Source organism: Alosa pseudoharengus, unplaced genomic scaffold (assembly GCF_046254945.1).
Source record: "Alosa pseudoharengus isolate Yale_2024_CS ecotype anadromous, Long Island Sound unplaced genomic scaffold, YU_APseudo_1.1 YU_APseudo_1.1_scf_4, whole genome shotgun sequence".
Taxonomy (NCBI): Eukaryota; Metazoa; Chordata; class Actinopteri; order Clupeiformes; family Clupeidae; genus Alosa; species Alosa pseudoharengus.
In genome coordinates this window covers 13,662,492-13,680,421 of record NW_027468774.1, presented here as the reverse complement: position 1 = coordinate 13,680,421, position 17,930 = coordinate 13,662,492, and the positions used below count along the sequence as shown (strand labels likewise).

The 17,930-nt window shown below is 39.0% G+C and overlaps 1 protein-coding gene across 1 annotated transcript; it reads left to right on the top strand.

The window, feature by feature from the left end:
* Window positions 1-4,084: 4,084 nt before the first annotated feature.
* On the top strand, window positions 4,085-15,956 carry LOC143102981 (cytochrome P450 3A24-like). Its single transcript, XM_076266765.1, has 12 exons — window positions 4,085-4,157; window positions 4,305-4,357; window positions 4,474-4,573; window positions 12,058-12,174; window positions 12,290-12,375; window positions 12,654-12,802; window positions 14,189-14,313; window positions 14,442-14,529; window positions 14,615-14,775; window positions 14,911-15,137; window positions 15,319-15,481; window positions 15,819-15,956. The coding sequence occupies exons 1-12, from the start codon at window positions 4,146-4,148 to the stop codon at window positions 15,906-15,908; spliced, it is 1,371 nt and encodes a 456-aa protein (XP_076122880.1). The 5' UTR covers window positions 4,085-4,145; the 3' UTR covers window positions 15,909-15,956.
* Window positions 15,957-17,930: the final 1,974 nt, after the last annotated feature.

The window sequence follows — 17,930 nt, the reverse complement described above, 5'->3', positions numbered from 1 at the left end:
CAACAGAAGGGTGGATTTCAGGCACATGTCATAGTAATAGGAGAAGAAGTATGATTGTTTGTATTTATTTATTTGTCGTGGCTAAGATGAGAGGTCTGATAATGGAATGGGCTGTTTGTATTGTTTTATTGGAGTGTTCTGGGTCTCTTTAGATAACACAATCAAAGCTACCTCAGGCTGGACTCTTCTATGATAAATACTATTTGCACAGTTAATTTTGCCATTGTTTTCCTGAAATTGAGGTCTTTCCTGAAAATATATTGTCTGAATGGCAGTATATGTTGCTCAAAACCTGTGTACATCATTCAGAATAGATTGTGCCTTGCAAGATGGCCATGCCATAGGCACTAATGCACCTCCACACCATCATAGATGCTGGGTTTTGAACTGAGCCCTATAAATAGGATACGTTAGAGTTGAATAGTCCCTCACCTCTTTAGCCAAGAGGAGTCCATGATTTCCAAAAAGAATAGCCATAGAATAGTTCTGATTATTCAATGCATTTAATTACATGTTGCTTACTAGCTAGAATGTAATACAACTTGTAATTATTATACGGCTCTTCACAATGCTAGTAGAACGCTCCATTGACTTGAATGGGATTTCCCAAAGTTCTAGCGGTAAGATATATTCATGTAATTACCGCTGCAAACATATAATTACCGCTGTCAATGGCAACGGGTTTTGTGCTTCTGATACGTCTTTCATATCACTACGCAAGGACTGGAACTTCATTCAAACGTGAAAGCAGAAGTTTGATCAGCTGTGTTCTAAAGAATGTTTGATTCAAGTTCAGCAGCGTGTGTTGTTGCGAACTATTTGTTTCTCAGCAAATGCCACGATGAACGGTAACAAATAGGCTAGGTTATGTAGGCTAAAGTGATGTGGGGAGTTTATTATTTCGTTTTGGCAAGTAGCCGTATAATAAGCGGGATAATGTATAGAACGCCGGTCATTACTGTGAAAATAAGTCCCTTCAGGGCGGAACCAGACCCCTCCGCTGCGCGTCGGGGTCCGGTTCGCCCTGTCGGGACTAATTTTCCCAGTAATGACCGGCGTTCTATACATTATCCCTTACTTATTTGTATTAGACCAATTACACTTTGTGCTTGTGTATTATACTAAAACAATGGCAGCCATTATTTTGATGACAGTGAAATATATCAACTGGGTTGTTGTACTTGCTGAGAGATATTATAATGGTCATGGCTACAATAAATTGAATTCTAATTCTTATCTCTATTTCTTTCAGATACCTATGGAACTGAATGGGCTTTTTCAACCAAAAAAGCCTATAATGCTCAAGCTTGTACCGCAACCTCATTTAAGTACTGAAGAATGAATAAAGTCCTATCACAATATCGTCCTTCTAGTCTGTCTCTGTGCTCTATCCTCATCCATGCTGCACAAGTATAAATGAAATAACAGTGACAAATAAAAATTGTTCCTATACATTAGTGAAATTAAGTGCTTAGTTGTTAATGGCAGTATTAATACACACACCAGACAACATACAATAAACATTTAGCCTATCAATTGAAAGTGTTCACTTTTATGTCTTCCTGCTCAAATGACGATTCTTTGGTAACGATTCATGTTTGTCATTTATTTAGTCTAGATTTCTGTTGCCCTGGGATGTAGATCTACGTCACATTTCATTGTGTTAGGAGGACATTTTGTCATCCAAGTTCATTAAAGATGGAATCTCTCCTACTCCACACCCCCAATAGAGTAGGCTACACTTTGTCTGTACTAGGACATTTTCTGGGACACAGCAGGGATCACATTGGAAATAGCGAAGCAGCACCAGTAAAGCGTAACGCTCAGACCAGTCAACGCAAAAAAGCTATGATCTACAGCGTGTTCACTGTTTAAATAACCAACATAAGGGAGTGTAAAGGTGAGATGATCTCAGTTAAATGAAGAAACCTGCTTGCAGAGAATTGCAGAGAAAACACTGGCTAGCCTTGCACAGAGCTTCACTTCATATACTTCAAACAATATTTTGCTAAAGGTGTCAAAAATTGCATGAAGACAAAGAAACAACATTTTTGGTGAAAGTGGTTGATTTGCGACCAGATGTGTGTGTGTGTGCAGAGCCTGCAAGAGATTAGTCATTATTTCTTGATTTGCTTTCAGATAAGAAATGATTAGTTGTCCATTCCTGAACATCATGCAAGAGACTTGTTTACTGATCATATTTGTAATGTTTTCACTCTGATGCATGCAGAATAGCCTTAAGAGGGAGAGAGGGGGCCTGATTATTCCAGTTGGGCAGGGATGGACAGAAGGTGGCATGGGGTGAGGAAAGGAGCAAAAACTGACTTATCTAGTTAAACAGCATCAGAGTTGAGTCTAGGTGCAGTTGTTTTGGTTTGAATATTGTTTACATGATCACATGGAGCAATGGTAATATAACCACACAAAGGCATACTCAGAAAGCAGACCCCAGTTTTTGAATATTTGCTCAACTTAGGCCACAATATCTGTTCTTATTGTCTATAGGTCTACCAATTTATGTTCATAAATAAAACTTAAATAAACATGTGATAGTATATTTTTACTACCATATTTCTCTTAAGACTCAGTCAGGACGATGGAAAATCAGGATCCAGGCTTTTATTCTTTTCAATGAGGGGCCAGTGCCCCTCAAGGGAGAGATACATGTTTGAGTCACCCCATCATGGGTTTCACCAGTATTCTCTGACTACACAGAAACAAATCTACCATATTTAAACTATACACAAAGAGAAGGAGTGACCTCTAGTATGAATATGCAAGGTAAAGGTGTGGCGGAAGGGGATGTGGCCTTTTGGTGCCATCAAGTCTGGTCAGCTTCTACTGTCTTTTAATTAAAACTACCCCCTTTCCTGGGAAGTTTCTCAGAGGCTTGACCCCTCACTGTGTCTACAAACATTAACATTTCACACCTGGTGATAAGCAAAAGGCCTCTAGACAGGCTTTCATTGAATTCTAATCATTCAAGGATAAACAATAGATACACTGCATACAGACCAAAGACACACACAGGGTACACATGGAAATCACAAATGACCATAAGAACTACACAGTATGTACATTTACAGAAATGAGTCTAATTCACAACACTTTCACATGTCATGTCTTTATTAATTTGTAGGCTACATTATACTATGGCAGGAACTGATTTCACCATGCCATGCACATTTGGTCCCCCTCCCATGCTGACTCATGGCTACGGCCTTGGTGTAGCAGCCCTTTAAAGATAACATTAGACGGTAATCAGCAGTAATTCAGCACTCTCTATAGCCTAACATCCAGGTTAGGCTACCTACTCTCATTTTTATAAGTCATTCAGACATGTGCGCCGCTTCCTGCTTCGCGCCGATTGGCCACAACTGATATCTGACAAACAGACTAGGCTACTTCCTGTAGGCGTAGGCTACATCGAAGTAGCCCTGAAGACATTAATGATAAGTGATTGAGTTTGAGAGGCTGAACCGGTCAGTCAAACACCAAAAGTGCTGTAAACACGTCACTGCTTCTGTTTTATGGTTTAAGTGCCGATTTAAAGAGATGGCATAACAAATTGCGCAGTGGGCCATCTAGCCTGGAAAAATCCCTAAAAGGAGAACTAGAAACGGCGGGGCCGGGCCAGATTACAATCACTCAGATAAAAGTCCGTGAGGCAGGACATTCAATGTCTGTCGCTCATTTCAGATCCAACAACTTCTGAGTTTAACATTTTCAGGAGACGTAGCGGGCCACAACAAGTACAGTATGCTGCCTTCATTCTCAGTGGAAACTTGGAGTCTCCTAGTTTTATTTGTTACACTCTTACTAATGTAAGTAAACTAATTCACATTGCATAGAATTACTGTAGCCAATATATTTCAGTCAAGGAAATATGCTTGCAGGTCATGCAACATGTAATCAGGTATCAGATAGCCTATTGCAGCAACCGATTTCAAGCGTTTAGATGAGCTCTATTAGTGTCAACTCCCTGAAGTGTTGCGTCATTTAAGAGGCACTACATTTTTTCACAAGTAGTTATAATATTTATGATATCGTTCATTTTAAGTTATGGAACCTGGCCTTTTGGATATTTCAAAAACCTGGGTATTCCTGGACCTCGACCGTGGCCATTCCTGGGGTCCTTTGGAGCAATGATGACACAAGTGAGCAGTCCTTTCACACTAGGCTGAACAGGTCTTGTGCCATTATTATATGAAGCCATAGAAAAATGTAGCCACACATTTCAAGTGGAACTTCACATTTAGTATTAATGTGCCTAATTTTCACTCAGACCTGTTTTCACCATGTAGGGGTTTATCAAATTTGATCAAGAGTGTTTCCAAAAATATGGAAAAATGTGGGGGTGAGTAAAATGCAATAAAAGGAACATTTTAATGCATGGTGCATATGGAGCATATGGTGCAATGCATGGTGGTCTGTATGGAAATCAGTAGTTTGACTCTCTCTTTTATTGTTCAGGATTTTTGAGGGCAGAAGTCCAATGTTGTTGGTGTTGGACACTGGGGTCATAAAGACGATTATGGTCAAGGAGTGTCACACTGCCTTCACCAACAGAAGGGTAGGCTCTTACTTTTCTGTCTCATGTCTCATCACCCGTGCTACTGCTAAGAATATTTTTTAAAGTTGCATGTTTCTATAACAAACTATAAGAAAAGCATGAAATAATTAGTGTATGTAATAGCTTCACATTTGGAGTGGCCCTTTAAAGATGATATAGAATGGATGAACAGAGTATTTCACCTTGTTACAGGGTTACCATACAAAACTAGATGTACCGCATAGCGGTACAAAATATGACCGCCGCTCAGTCCTGTACAGCCGTTCCGCGAAAATAAATCACACTTCAATTTGTCTCTATATTTTACTCCATCCCCCACTCTTGAAACTTTTGTGTATGCTTGTTTGGCATGCCTGAGTGTGTGTGTGCGGCTGCACAGAAAGTAGCCTACTGGTGCTGAAAAGTTGAATAGATTGTAGAATAGCCAAAGAAGATGTAGCATTGTTATAAAACCTTTAAAATCTCTAAACAATCACAAGTAGGGCAGTTCATCACAGTTCATCCATTGCAACTGATTGATGAAAGGTCATTTACACCTGTAGGCTACATTGTATTTGGGAAAAGCAAAAGGTATCAGCATAATGTTATTTATGTATTTATTTGTTTGTTTGTTTGTTTGTTTGTTTATGAACAAAAACATCTCTGTCAGTTCCATGCCGTTTTCAACAGCTATCAAAAACAAAGGTCATTTTTGGATGGATGGATTTTTTGTGAATGTTTCTTCTTCTACATAAGATTTTAGTAATCTTTAGTTCATGTAATACTTCATTGTCAATGCACAAATTAAGTAACAGTAGTCTGAAACGTTATTGTTAATGCACAAATTAAGTAACAGTAGTCTGAAACGAAATGCTGTTTTACATGTAACCAGTGGTGCAAATAACTGACATGTCCAAATGGGCCTTGATGAAATGCGTCGCTAGACTGTTCATACACATTTTAACGGGCCAAAGTTGAAGAACTGTTGTCCGTTATTGTTCGTGCAAATATAGGCTGATTCATGTTCCCTTGCATTGTGTAACTGAGGTCCATGGCTAGTCTGGCTTTCAGCCAGCCTAGTCCATGGCACCCGATATTGTTTAATTTTCCGATTGAGATATCCACGCTCTGGCTATTCTAAATGCAAAAATGCATCAGGGAGTTATGACAAAACTGTAACTAACAAACTAGATCCTAATAGAAAGCTGTTAGCTTCCCTAAGCTACAGGTAGGCTTATAAGGTAGGCCTATTTACAACATAAATTGTCAATAGGCTATGCTGGCGACACAAATAAAATCTCCTTTGGAAACCAATGGCTTACAGTATCAAGCGGACTTCAACTGCCATATTGTGGCGAAAAGTTGTAATAAAATTCATGCAGCTCCATGAGTTAAGGAAAGCGCGAATGAAGTAGCCACTTCTAAATGGGACCCACTACACAGTAGCTTAAGGTGTGTTGCTAAAGCAACCATAATGAAATGATGGTGTCATTGTTTGGATACTTCACACACACGTGCTTTTTAATTTCACAGACTACAACTACCAAGCTGGAATCAAAGCACATCGATTCCCCTCTCACACACCCTGCACGCACTTAAAACGAAATAAACGTCTTAGTCTCACGCATGTATAGAACTGTATCAGTAGCCTAACGTTGGTAAATCTTCCATTGCACAGAATGATTTTTGTAGCACGTGCAACAAATGACAGTCGAAAGATACAATTACAGTGCTGCTATCAATTTGCTTGGTATATCCGCATTTCTAGTTTTCTAAATGCAATCAATCAAATTGGCCTCCATCACTCAACCAACGCTAACGGTAACATTACCTAGGTCCTTATTGATATTATAAGATTAACGTACCTGCAGTAAAAACCAAGCATGTCCGATAAACATCCTCAGATTTATGTCGGCTTCAAGAAGAAATGGGAATTACATTTCATGTGAACATCGTCCTATCCTTATTAGACGTTCTCTGCGGTAAATTACAGTCCTTGTAGGAAGCGTCCATTGTTTTTTTCAACCCACTTTTAACTTCCAACTAAATTACGTCTCACTGCAACGATGCGCCATCTAGTGGACAAACGACTACTTATCGCCAATACTGGAAATGCAGCCATGATGATGGTGATGAATATTTATTATGGCTTTCTTTTAATCCTACTGAATTTGTAATTATGTATCAGCCGTTCTAATACCGATAGTATGTGGGTGCCTGTGTGTGTGTGCATGTGTATATGTGTGCACCGCCATCTACAGGCCAATGAGTGTACAGTCACTAAATGTACACATAACCTAATTTTTAATAAGTTATTTTTATTTTTAATAAGTTATTTTTTTAGACCCCCCCCCCCATGGATGAAATTCTACGAAACCTGGGATACCCCCAGAGAATGCCAGGTCAATCATACACATACAATTTGGTGCAGTTCTGAACATCTTAACTGAAGATAGGGGCGATTAAAGCAGAATAATATTGCATTTTCATTTTTTACCGGGGGGGTGCAAATCACAAATGAGTGATTATGGGCCAGGTTGATGTGGGCCCTTGAGACCAACATACCATAAAAGATTCTTCATCCTCAGTGCCACGGTTCAGGTAGTTATTTAGGAAAAACTGTTGGAGGGGGTGGAGTGGCCCCCGGGGGTGGAGTGGCCCCCGGGGACGAAACAAATTTTTTCCGTAAAAGTCTAGTGGGGCTACATACCCACCAAATTTCATGTGCCCCGGTGGTTCGGTGTCCCGGGTATCGTTGACCAAAAATTCAGGAAGTAGATGACGAAAAAAAAAAAAAAACTTTGACAATCCCTATATGACCGATTCGCTAGCTTCGCTAGCGGCGGTCATAATTATTTTACAGTTACAAATCAGTGCTCTACACAAAGCTGTAACCATAACCATAACAACCATAACCATGTAATGTATGTGTGTGTGTCAATGATTTATAAAACTGATTCGTGACTGTACAAACAATTTACACATACAATTTTCAATATTACTAATATGTCCTTCACTTACAAATCTATTCTGCAATAACAAATATATACGACACTTACAAATTTCTCCTACAGTTACAAATACTTAGGAGACACAAATGTAGTGCATAGGCTATTTGTAATATTGACAATTACTGCTACAAATCATTTCCACAGTTACAAATCATTTCTACAGTTTCAAGTTGTGATACACACATACAAAACCTTTTGAGTCTGATTTGATTCCCTACAGTAGCCTACTAATGGAAAATTGTCAAATAGCAGAAACACTAGAATAATATGGAAAGTTACAAGGCTGTTAGATTGATTAACATGGAAACTCTGGTGGTATTCTGATTGTTGGCCTACTGTTTTTTTCTGATTTGGAAGTCAATGTGCGATGTGCATTCAGAGCCAGCCTAAGGCATAACCGAACTAAACGGCTGCATGGGGCCCCCAAAAATAATTTAAGAAATATAACATATTAAAACATATTACATAAATGAAACACGTGGCAAAGTCATAGTATGTATTCAGTTATGGAAATTAGCCCCCGCCAAATGCAGCTGAAAATGTGTAGCCTACTGGCGGGTGAATTTGGTCAACTTTCTACCAGCCACTGTGGCGGGTAAATAAATAGAGTTAGCATAAGCCTACCACAAATATACAGTCAGATCTGGTCGAATTTGCATAGGCACTGATGCTTAAAAATAAGAACGTGACTGTAGGGATCATGTAACGTTACCAGTAGCCTATAAGGGAAATGGCGCTGGTTTGAAGTTGTCTACAATGTTTGATCAATATATTGGCAATAGCCAACTTTGTTTTAGTGACTGCTGAAAATTAGGACACTTGCCTAAAAATCCATTTTTCTTTTGTTTTCATGAAGTACAGAGCATGCATCCATTTTATGGTGGGTACTTGTGCATCACCATTGTCAACATAGTGCATAGAAATAAAAACAACAACATTTTACTTCATCTAGTGATTAGTTTGTGAAATATAGGAGGGGGGGCGTTTTACCTCAAGAGGCGTTTTCCCCCACTCTACTCTAGCCCCGGGAAGGGACGAACTCATGCACACATGCATGCACACATGTGTTATTAACCCCTAGGTTCATTTTGCGCCGGAATTGTCCTTTAATGATTTATTTTCACAAAATGCTTGCGTGTATTTACATTTCTTAAAGCTGAGCTGTGCTTAAATTGTTCAATGCATGATTTCATAAAAGGCCAAATAAGCAATAAGCCCCGAGAGGCAGGCACGGCGTCAGGATTCCAGTTTTGGATGGGCCAGACCAATTGTGGGTGGGCCTTAAAAAAACTTTATCAAATCACTGTTTAACCTAATAAAATGACTGACTAATATACTGTTATATTATTTGTGCTTACATAATAGAGATTTGAATAGCTTTGTGCTCTTTAAATAGTTTGTTGCATTGTAAAAAGGACGGACGTACCTATCCTCGATCACTGTCCTTGGTTCTGACCAAATAAGAGCGCTTTGGAATCTCCATTACGCACCATACCTGTTGGCTGTGCTTTAGCGCATCTCTCGAATAGACCTAAGGCCTATAGGCTGTAAAAAATGGGAATCTAATATTTCCCCCAAACATAGTTTAGTTCTGCTTGTATAACATGAAGTCGAATATTTCATTTGTTTTAGGTTTTCAACAATACAGATCAATCACACTGCCCGATAGTTTCAATCAATATGCAGGGCAGTTGAAAACATTCGGGGCTTAGCCCATAGAGTCTAAACGGTTTTCATAATTCCCATTTTGCCTGACTTGCTGCTCACTTTTAATAAATGAATCCACTGACTCAAGCCTCATTTGCACCACATTTATTAAATATTATGGACAATAACATTTTGACAATTAGAGGATGTAATGACATTTAGCTATCTTGACATTTTCTGTTTGCTAGAAACGAACTATAAAGCCACCTAGCAGAGTGGCTTTTAAATAGCAATATGCATTATATGGTTTGTTATGCTTAGCTTAGGGAGAAGGGAACATTGAAGACTACTCACTAATTCGAACTAGGCAAAGCAGGCCACCACTGTTTGGCCAGCTCGAGACTGTAGGCTAGAGGCTGATAACAAACCTGAACTTGTAGGCTAGTCTAAATGACGAGAACAGGATAACTCCACCACCACCTTGTTATTGATGACTTCATGATTTCCTTCTAACGTAGGCCTATACCAAATATTAAATGCAAACAATGACATGCCCAACCTCGCGCGCGCACGTAGCCTACGTTCCAAATTATGTGTTATGGAAGGTAACGTTCATGTTAAATCTGCTGCATGAAGAAGAGTGAGTTCACCCGTGTCCGCTTGTATGTTAAATACGTCCATCTCACCTCAAAGTTTCAATGCGCGATCGGAATAATGGTTTCATATTTGTTAGTCAACTGTACAAAATACATTCGGGGCTGAAGCCCTGGCAAAATCAGCTGGCTTCTAGGCCTACCCCTCGGGCACAGAACTTGTTCATTGACAACGTCATCTGTCATGTAAAACATGCTCCAAGAGAGCTCATAAAGATCAATCACACCCATTAGGCCCTTTAATGCAAATCGGATCAACGATCACAATATCAACAAGCAGCATTGCAAAAAAAAAAAAAACATTTCAGAAGCCATTAAGTAAGGGATAACGGCCGCCGAGGTGTCCTGTTATACGGAATTAATGGACGAGGGCGAGGGGCAAAAACTCCCCGACGCGCAGCGCCCAAGTCCATTAATTCCGTATAACTGGACACACCTCGAAGGCCGTTATCCCGCTTATCACCCGGTTGCCACTGTAAACACGCGGTTCTGTTTAAAAAGAAGCTCCCTAGTTCAGCTTGTTGTACAACTTTAGCATGGACAGTTAGCTTGTTTACAGTTGATTCCATTGTTGGGAAGCCTGCAACCAAAAGATTCTAGAGCGCTGCAACCGTCGTCCTACTATGGTTGTTATAGTTACCATTCATAAGCATTGATATGGAACGGTGTCCTGTTATTCAGAATTAAAGGCCACCCGCCAGCCAATCAGAAAAGAGTATTTCTTCTCTCCGGGTGATAATAAGCCATAGAGATGTGCTAGGTTTTATGGATCTCAGCTATCCTTCATCTCCTGGTTGCAGCGATACAACGAGACTGTTTGTGCACGTTTAAGGTACCTAAACAACGACTATATTAACAGTTTTTTTTTTTTTTTAAGAAAAGTTTTGGGTGGGCCTGTTGAAAAGTGGGTGGGCCTATAGGCCCATCCAGGCCCACCCGTAGCGCCGTGCCTGCCGAGAGGCCGTAGGTTACGCTGATTCTAACAGACGCGCTAGCGGAGTGCCTAAACCCCCCCTTAGCTGTTGTAGAATCAGCGTAACCTACAGACTCGAGTGGCTTATTGCTTTTCTAAAAATGTTGCTATAAATACCTGGCAAAGTTTCATAAAATAAAGGCAAAGCAACGAGAAATGTAACGATTTATTCATAGATAATCATTCTTCCGCCAAGAAATATATTTCCTCTATCTGAATGGTTGCCAAGCAACGTCGAGACGCAGCTACTTTAACTTTTGTATCAAGTTATGGTAGCGCAGTAATATAGAACAGAATGCGGTTAAGGTGTATGTTTGTGCTGGATTTTACAACAGCATCGAACGCGATTTAGCCAATCACAATCAAGGACCGGAACTATCAGTTTTAGAATAGAAAATAAAAGCCCACAGGCTAGCTTTCATGCCAGCACTGCTCTTGAAGTGTCAGGGAGTGAGATTTACTAACATTCCACACTTCACGCACAGCTATGCTAGCTGGCATCTGTTACATATAGTATAGTTACATCCAGTGGGATAGTTGGATGCTCCAGAACTCTTGTCTTAAAGGAGTCACAGCACTTTTATGACAAGACACTATATGAATGCTGTGCCATTTATGAATTCTGTCCAACATAGGTAGGTTTACAGATAAATTCAACACATTTTAATTGTATCGCAATAATGCTGATAACTGTGATCATTTTGGTTAGGCCTATAATCAGGATATCAAATTTCATACCGTATCTCGAGTGGCTGGTAAACAAAATGAGTGGCTGGTAGATTTTGGAATAGGTGGACAAAATATTTCATTTCCATCCCTCTATGTACACAAAATACAAGATAATTCTGATCTCATCAATCAATATACCTGCCCATTGAACTGCTGTGTCTGCCAGCATTTGGATCATACGCACAGACAGACACTGCATCAAGATCAATCGTCTTATTAAAATCAGTTGGCAGAGACAGCAATGATAAGCTATGTATACCCTCTAAGGTTAAAGTGACACTGGTTTGGTGTAAATAACAACTATCTGTATATTTATACAATTTATAATGTTACAAGTGTGACATTTGTATCAATAATAGTCAAGCACAGGTGACACTGCGGTGGTGGGAGGGGAGCCCAAAATCAAATTCTGCCTATAGGGCCCCATAAAGGCTTGTGCGTTTATATCATTCTTTATCTATACCCAAAGTAGACATTGCTATTTGTTCACAGAAAGACACAACTGGAGTAGGCCTATTCACGGATGCAATAAGTTTTGCTGAGGATGAGAAGTGGAAGAGAATCCGGAACTCCCTCTCTCCAACTTTCACAAGTGGACGAATGAAAGAGGTGAGGAATGCTGGTCACAATAAATGGAATCTTAAACTAACGGATTTACTTCATTCATTGGTAACGAGGCAGTTACTAGTTATTATTTTATTATGCATTGCTTTTGTTGTTCCAGATCTTCCCCATAGCTACAAGATATGCAGACAGTTTAATAGAATATATGAAAAAACAAAACTTAAAGGAATCAATTAACATAAAAGAGTAAGTAAAACATTTTTTCCTGCTTGACTTGACACACCTTCCTGAGGTAGGCAGCTGTTACCTCAAATATGTTGTTATGGAACTGAAAAATAGTTTAACCCTTAAAGGAGTACCGTCACACCGGTGTGACGGGAATGTTGGGAAATTAACATTCTAAAGAATATCTGGGTTCATTGAATTCAACATAGAATTTTAGAACCTTCAATTGTTGCGGAACTTAGAATGTTCAAAAACCTACACCATTAAGGGCTAAAAAGTTGTTTGTTGTTTACCCACAGCTTGTTTGGTTTATACAATATGGATGTTCTGACTAGTACTTCATTCAGTGTGGAGACTGATTCCATCAACAACCCAAATGATCCATTTATTGCCAATGTAAAGAAATTGATGAATTTCAATCTTTTCAATCCAGCCTTTTTCATTGGAAGTAAGTATGCTATTGACAGTTAAGTGAGTAAATCCAGAAAATGTTGATTACAATTGGGGGGGATAAACAGGGCAACCTTTCAACAGAATAGACTAATATCACCCTCTTGATAAGAGAGATTGATAAGTTTGTCACCTAAGTTTACTTCACTGACTTTGTTCTGTGGTAGGCTACTTGAGGTTAACTGTGTCACCAAATCACGTCCTGGAACAACTTGAGAGTAGAGATGGGCAAACTGGCTTAAAAACCTCATATCTAAGGAATGGCGATATTCCATTTTTAAATATCAGTTTTTACCTGTCATATCAACAAAGTTATCCCCTCATACAGTTGCATAATATATAAATAGTTGTGCTCAATTAAAATAAATATTAGAAATGAATTGCACACACTGCTTTGCAGTATTGCAGATTTGTATGATATAGAAGAAGCATTGTGGTATGTATTATACGATAAGTATAAGTATATATACTCTTTTGATCCCGTGAGGGAAATTTGGTCTCTGCATTTATCCCAATCCGTGAATTAGTGAAACACACTGCAAACAGTGAACACACAGTGAGGTGAAGCACACACGAATCCCAGCGCAGTGAGCTGCCTGCAACAACAGCGGCGCTCGGGGAGCAGTGAGGGGTTAGGTACCTTGCTCAAGAGCACTTCAGCCAAGGCCTACTGGTCGGGGTTCGAACCGGCAACCCTCCGGTTACAAGTCCGAGGTGCTAACCAGTAGGCCACAGCTGCCCCAATATAGCACATCCCTAATTGGCTAAATGCTGATGAGTAGATCAGGCATTTCAGCCAGATGTTTGGGTTGGGACCTGAGAAGACTCCATGATGTGTATGACGCCTTTTTAAACCACCTCAATCTTCCATTCAGTGTGGTACCATTCTGGCATTTTTCCAACAAACCATACGTGAAGAACCTTCATTCCAAAACCAAGCAGTAAATGCATGTCCTTTGGCTGCCACCTGCTGCTTGGCATGCTTACAGTACATACAGAAAGTATTCACAGTGCTTCACTTTTTCCACACTTTGTTATGTTTCAGACACATCTTAAAATGGATTCATTTTTTTTTTTCTCAATCTACACACAATACTCCAACACTCCAGAAAAAAACAGGTGTTTGGAGTGTTTTGTAAATGTATAAAAAATAAAAGACTGAAATATTCCATTTACATAAGTATTCAGACCCTTTGTTATGACGCTTGTAATTGAGTTCTGGTGCATCCTACTTCTATCAATTTGAGAGGATGAGAGAAGCGTAAAGAAGGACAAACATTAATATAAGTAGTAAATTCTCTGGTAAGTAAATTCATTTGTTGAACCTCAACATGTTGTACTGTATGGCTTATAGAACTTCACAACCTCCTTTTTGTCTTTTCAGTTTTGTTTCCTTCACTGGTTCCTCTTATGAACAAATTAGGCCTAAGCCTGTTTTCACCAGCTCTCATTGATTATTTCTCCAATTCTATTAAGAAGATTAAAGAGCAGCACCAACCCAATGAAAATGTATGTTTATAAAAGGTCTACGTTATCTGTCCATATAAAATGTCAATTGAAGTCCTTGGTGCTAAATGGTAAAATAGTAGCGTGTTGGTCCTGCAGTGTCCACTAAGGATGTACTTGTTTGTTGACAGAGGAGAGCAGACTTCCTGCAACTCATGATGCACTCTCAAATCTCAAATGAGGAAGCTGAGAAAAGCAGCAAAGATCAACCTGTTAAAGGTATAAATATGTATGTTGAGGTCCCATAAAAGCTAAGCTACATCGTAGAGGGAAGGACTCAGTTCTCATATTGTGTCATTTTTAGGACTGACAGATAATGAAATCCTCTCCCAGTCATTCATATTCATCATTGCTGGATACGAAACAATGAGCACCACTCTCACTTCTGTTGCCTACCATATTGCAACGAATCCAGATGTTCTTAGCAAGGTTGTGGAGGAGATTGACTCAGTGTTTCCAAACAATGTAAGTTCATTTTAGGTAAAGAGTGTTGTTCATACTATTGGATCTGAAATGAACATTTTCTTTTCCTGTCTGTCCTCTACAATGATCTATTTCCATGTTTCCAAGACTGTCATACAAGGTACATTGTTGTTGTAGGCACCTGTAGTGTATGAAAAAGTGATGAATTTGGAGTATCTGGACATGGTCATCTGTGAGTGCTTGCGAGTTTGGGCACCTGCTCCACGTCTAGAGAGGATGTGCAAACAGACAGTGGTGATAAATGGAGTCACAATCCCTAAAGGCACTCTCATTGCTGTTCCTGTGTCTTTATTACACTATGACCCAGAGCTGTGGACGTCCCCTGAGGCTTTCAACCCAGAAAGGTACAGCTAATCCAGAAAACAAATTACTAGCTTTTGTTAATTTCTTCACTATATGAAAAAATACTCAGCAAAATGATGTTGAATGCTAGGAGAATTAGAAGAAATTAATATTCAAATCATATGTGTAATTATTTTTGAATTAATGAAGTGATTACTAAACAAACAATCCCTTGTTTTGAAGGTTCAGCAAAGAGAATAAGGAGAGCATTGATCCATATGCTTACCTTCCCTTTGGGATTGGACCTCGCAATTGCATTGGGATGAGATTTGCTCTTATGTCGATGAAATTGATTATTGTACAGCTGCTCCAAAACTTCAGCCTGGAGACATGCAAAGAGACTGTGGTAAGGATCAATCATTCCTAATATCTCTGTGATCATTTGACCTTTTTGACACGCGCACATAAACTTACCGGTAGTATTTTGGAAAATATTATAATTGATTTTAAATTGATCTCCACACAACACATACCTTTATATAAGCATATCCGTACATTTATTTAACAAATAAATGCTGGTCTTTAGTCATTGAACCACTCTGATGTTTGCAGTGTGACCCATGTATTATGTGTGTTACCCTTATATTTGAAGTGTGTGTGTGTGTGGGCGGGGGGTAGGGGGGCATTTTGCAATCATCACCTATACCACTGCTAACATACATCTCTCTACTGTCATTTTTCAGATACCAATGGAACTTGATTTGTTGTATCGGCCAAAAAAGCCTATAATGCTAAAGTTTGTACCAAGATCTGATTTCAGTGCTAAAGAATGATCATAGGAGGCTAAATATTACATAGAATAACACTTATCTTCTTCAGCAAATACCTGAAGAAGGCACTATTTGTCTTCTGCTATCACTATTTTCATTTGCCTATTAATATGATGTGCATTGTGCATTTTGTAATTTCTCATTCATTATTAATCTGACAAACAAACAAACAAAAACAGAAAAGATGCTACAGTAAAACATGGCACCTTAGAGGTGACTGGAATGGAATGAACCTAAATTCCCTGTGGAGGTTTTTTAAGTGAGCTTTTGGTCGATGCAAGTACATAATGATGAGTTTAATTCTATGAATCTTAGTTATGGTATTTAGCAGGCACTATTAAACATACTATTAATAGTAATACAGTAATTTGTACTGTATTAACCGCATTGTGTATAAACCACCGGAAAGTGTTTGCAAATAAAACCATGTATTAACCGCATCCTTGTATTAACCAAGTGTCCAATAATCTAATGAATCAGGATCATATTGTGCTTTAATCATAAAGAGGAATGAAGAAAAGAAATGCATTCCCATGTATAGCCCGCTCCATTGTATCAACCCCTTGGTTCTCAGAGTGTGGGGCGGACAGACCCCACTAGTAGGGAATAGAGACATGACAGGTGAAGTGTGATATACAGGAGGAAATTTGTTTTTAATCTTTAATAATGCCTTTCTTTTTTCAAAACAAAATAGCCACACACATAGAAGTCATAAACAGACCGACATGCGCATTAAAATAACATCTGATCCATCATTTTAACGTTACCAATTCCCATAGAGGCAAGGCCAGTTATTTCATGGATCCAGGATACTATGCATCCTGATAAAGTTCCCTTGGCCTTTGGAATTAAAATAGCCCCACATCATAACATACCCTTCACCATACCTAGAGATTGGTATGGTTTTATTTCAGTTAGCCTATTAGCTGGTTTGATTTGCATTGAGCTCAATGAGCATAAAAATAAACCCATGCCAATCTCTAGGTATGATGAAATCTACCTGCCTCTATATGGGAATTTAACATAGAGGTGCCAATACTTATGACCTCTGTATTTTAAGGAAGAATATGTATTTATTTATGATACATTATTCATTCACAAAGAAAATTGGTGTCCTTAAAGGTTGGATATTTCCTTTTTTTACTTAAGGCAGTGGTTCTCAAACTGTGGTACGGGTAGCCTACCACTGGTGGTATGCGAACTCTCGCTAGTGGTACTCAGGGAGTCTCCAAGGTGTCTTTTCATAAAGACTTGACAATGCAAAACATGTAGTTGAATTGGCCTACGCACCTGTATTTTCATGCCGGTCATAATGGTGGTACTTGGAGAGCCAATTGTTTTCGTGGGTGGTACTCAATGTGAAACTCAATGTGACTTAAGGCATTAAGATCAATTTCCAAAAGATGATTTTATATTCCTCCTTTTAGTCAACTTTAGCAAAGGTATAATTCTGGAGGGTACTGTACACACAACCAGACACACAGACATGCCTACAGACCCACAGACATGCATACAGACGCACGCAAACACACACACAGGCTGGCAGTGCACACATGTTTGTACACAAACACGCATACACTGACACGCACGCACACACACACACACAAAGAAACACACTCATACACATACACACAGATTCATAAAGACAGTATACACATTGTCTTAGTGAAGCACTACACACAAACATAGACACACACTTAAACACGCACACACACATGCACAAGTCTACACATACACGCAGGTATGCACACAGACAGACAGACACACACAGACACTGACTCTATGGTAAAAATCTAGAGATAGCTTAAAGCAATATGTAATATTACTACCACGCAATGGCAGAACTTGTGCAATGCGGATACAAGTCAAGTCAAGTCAAGTTTATTTATATAGCACATTTCATACACAGAGGTCATTCAATGTGCTTTACATAAACAAAACCAAACAATAATAACAAATAAAAGCATAGAACGGCAATATAGTCAAAGAATAGTTAAAAGGTAAAGATCATAATAAAAAGAAAAC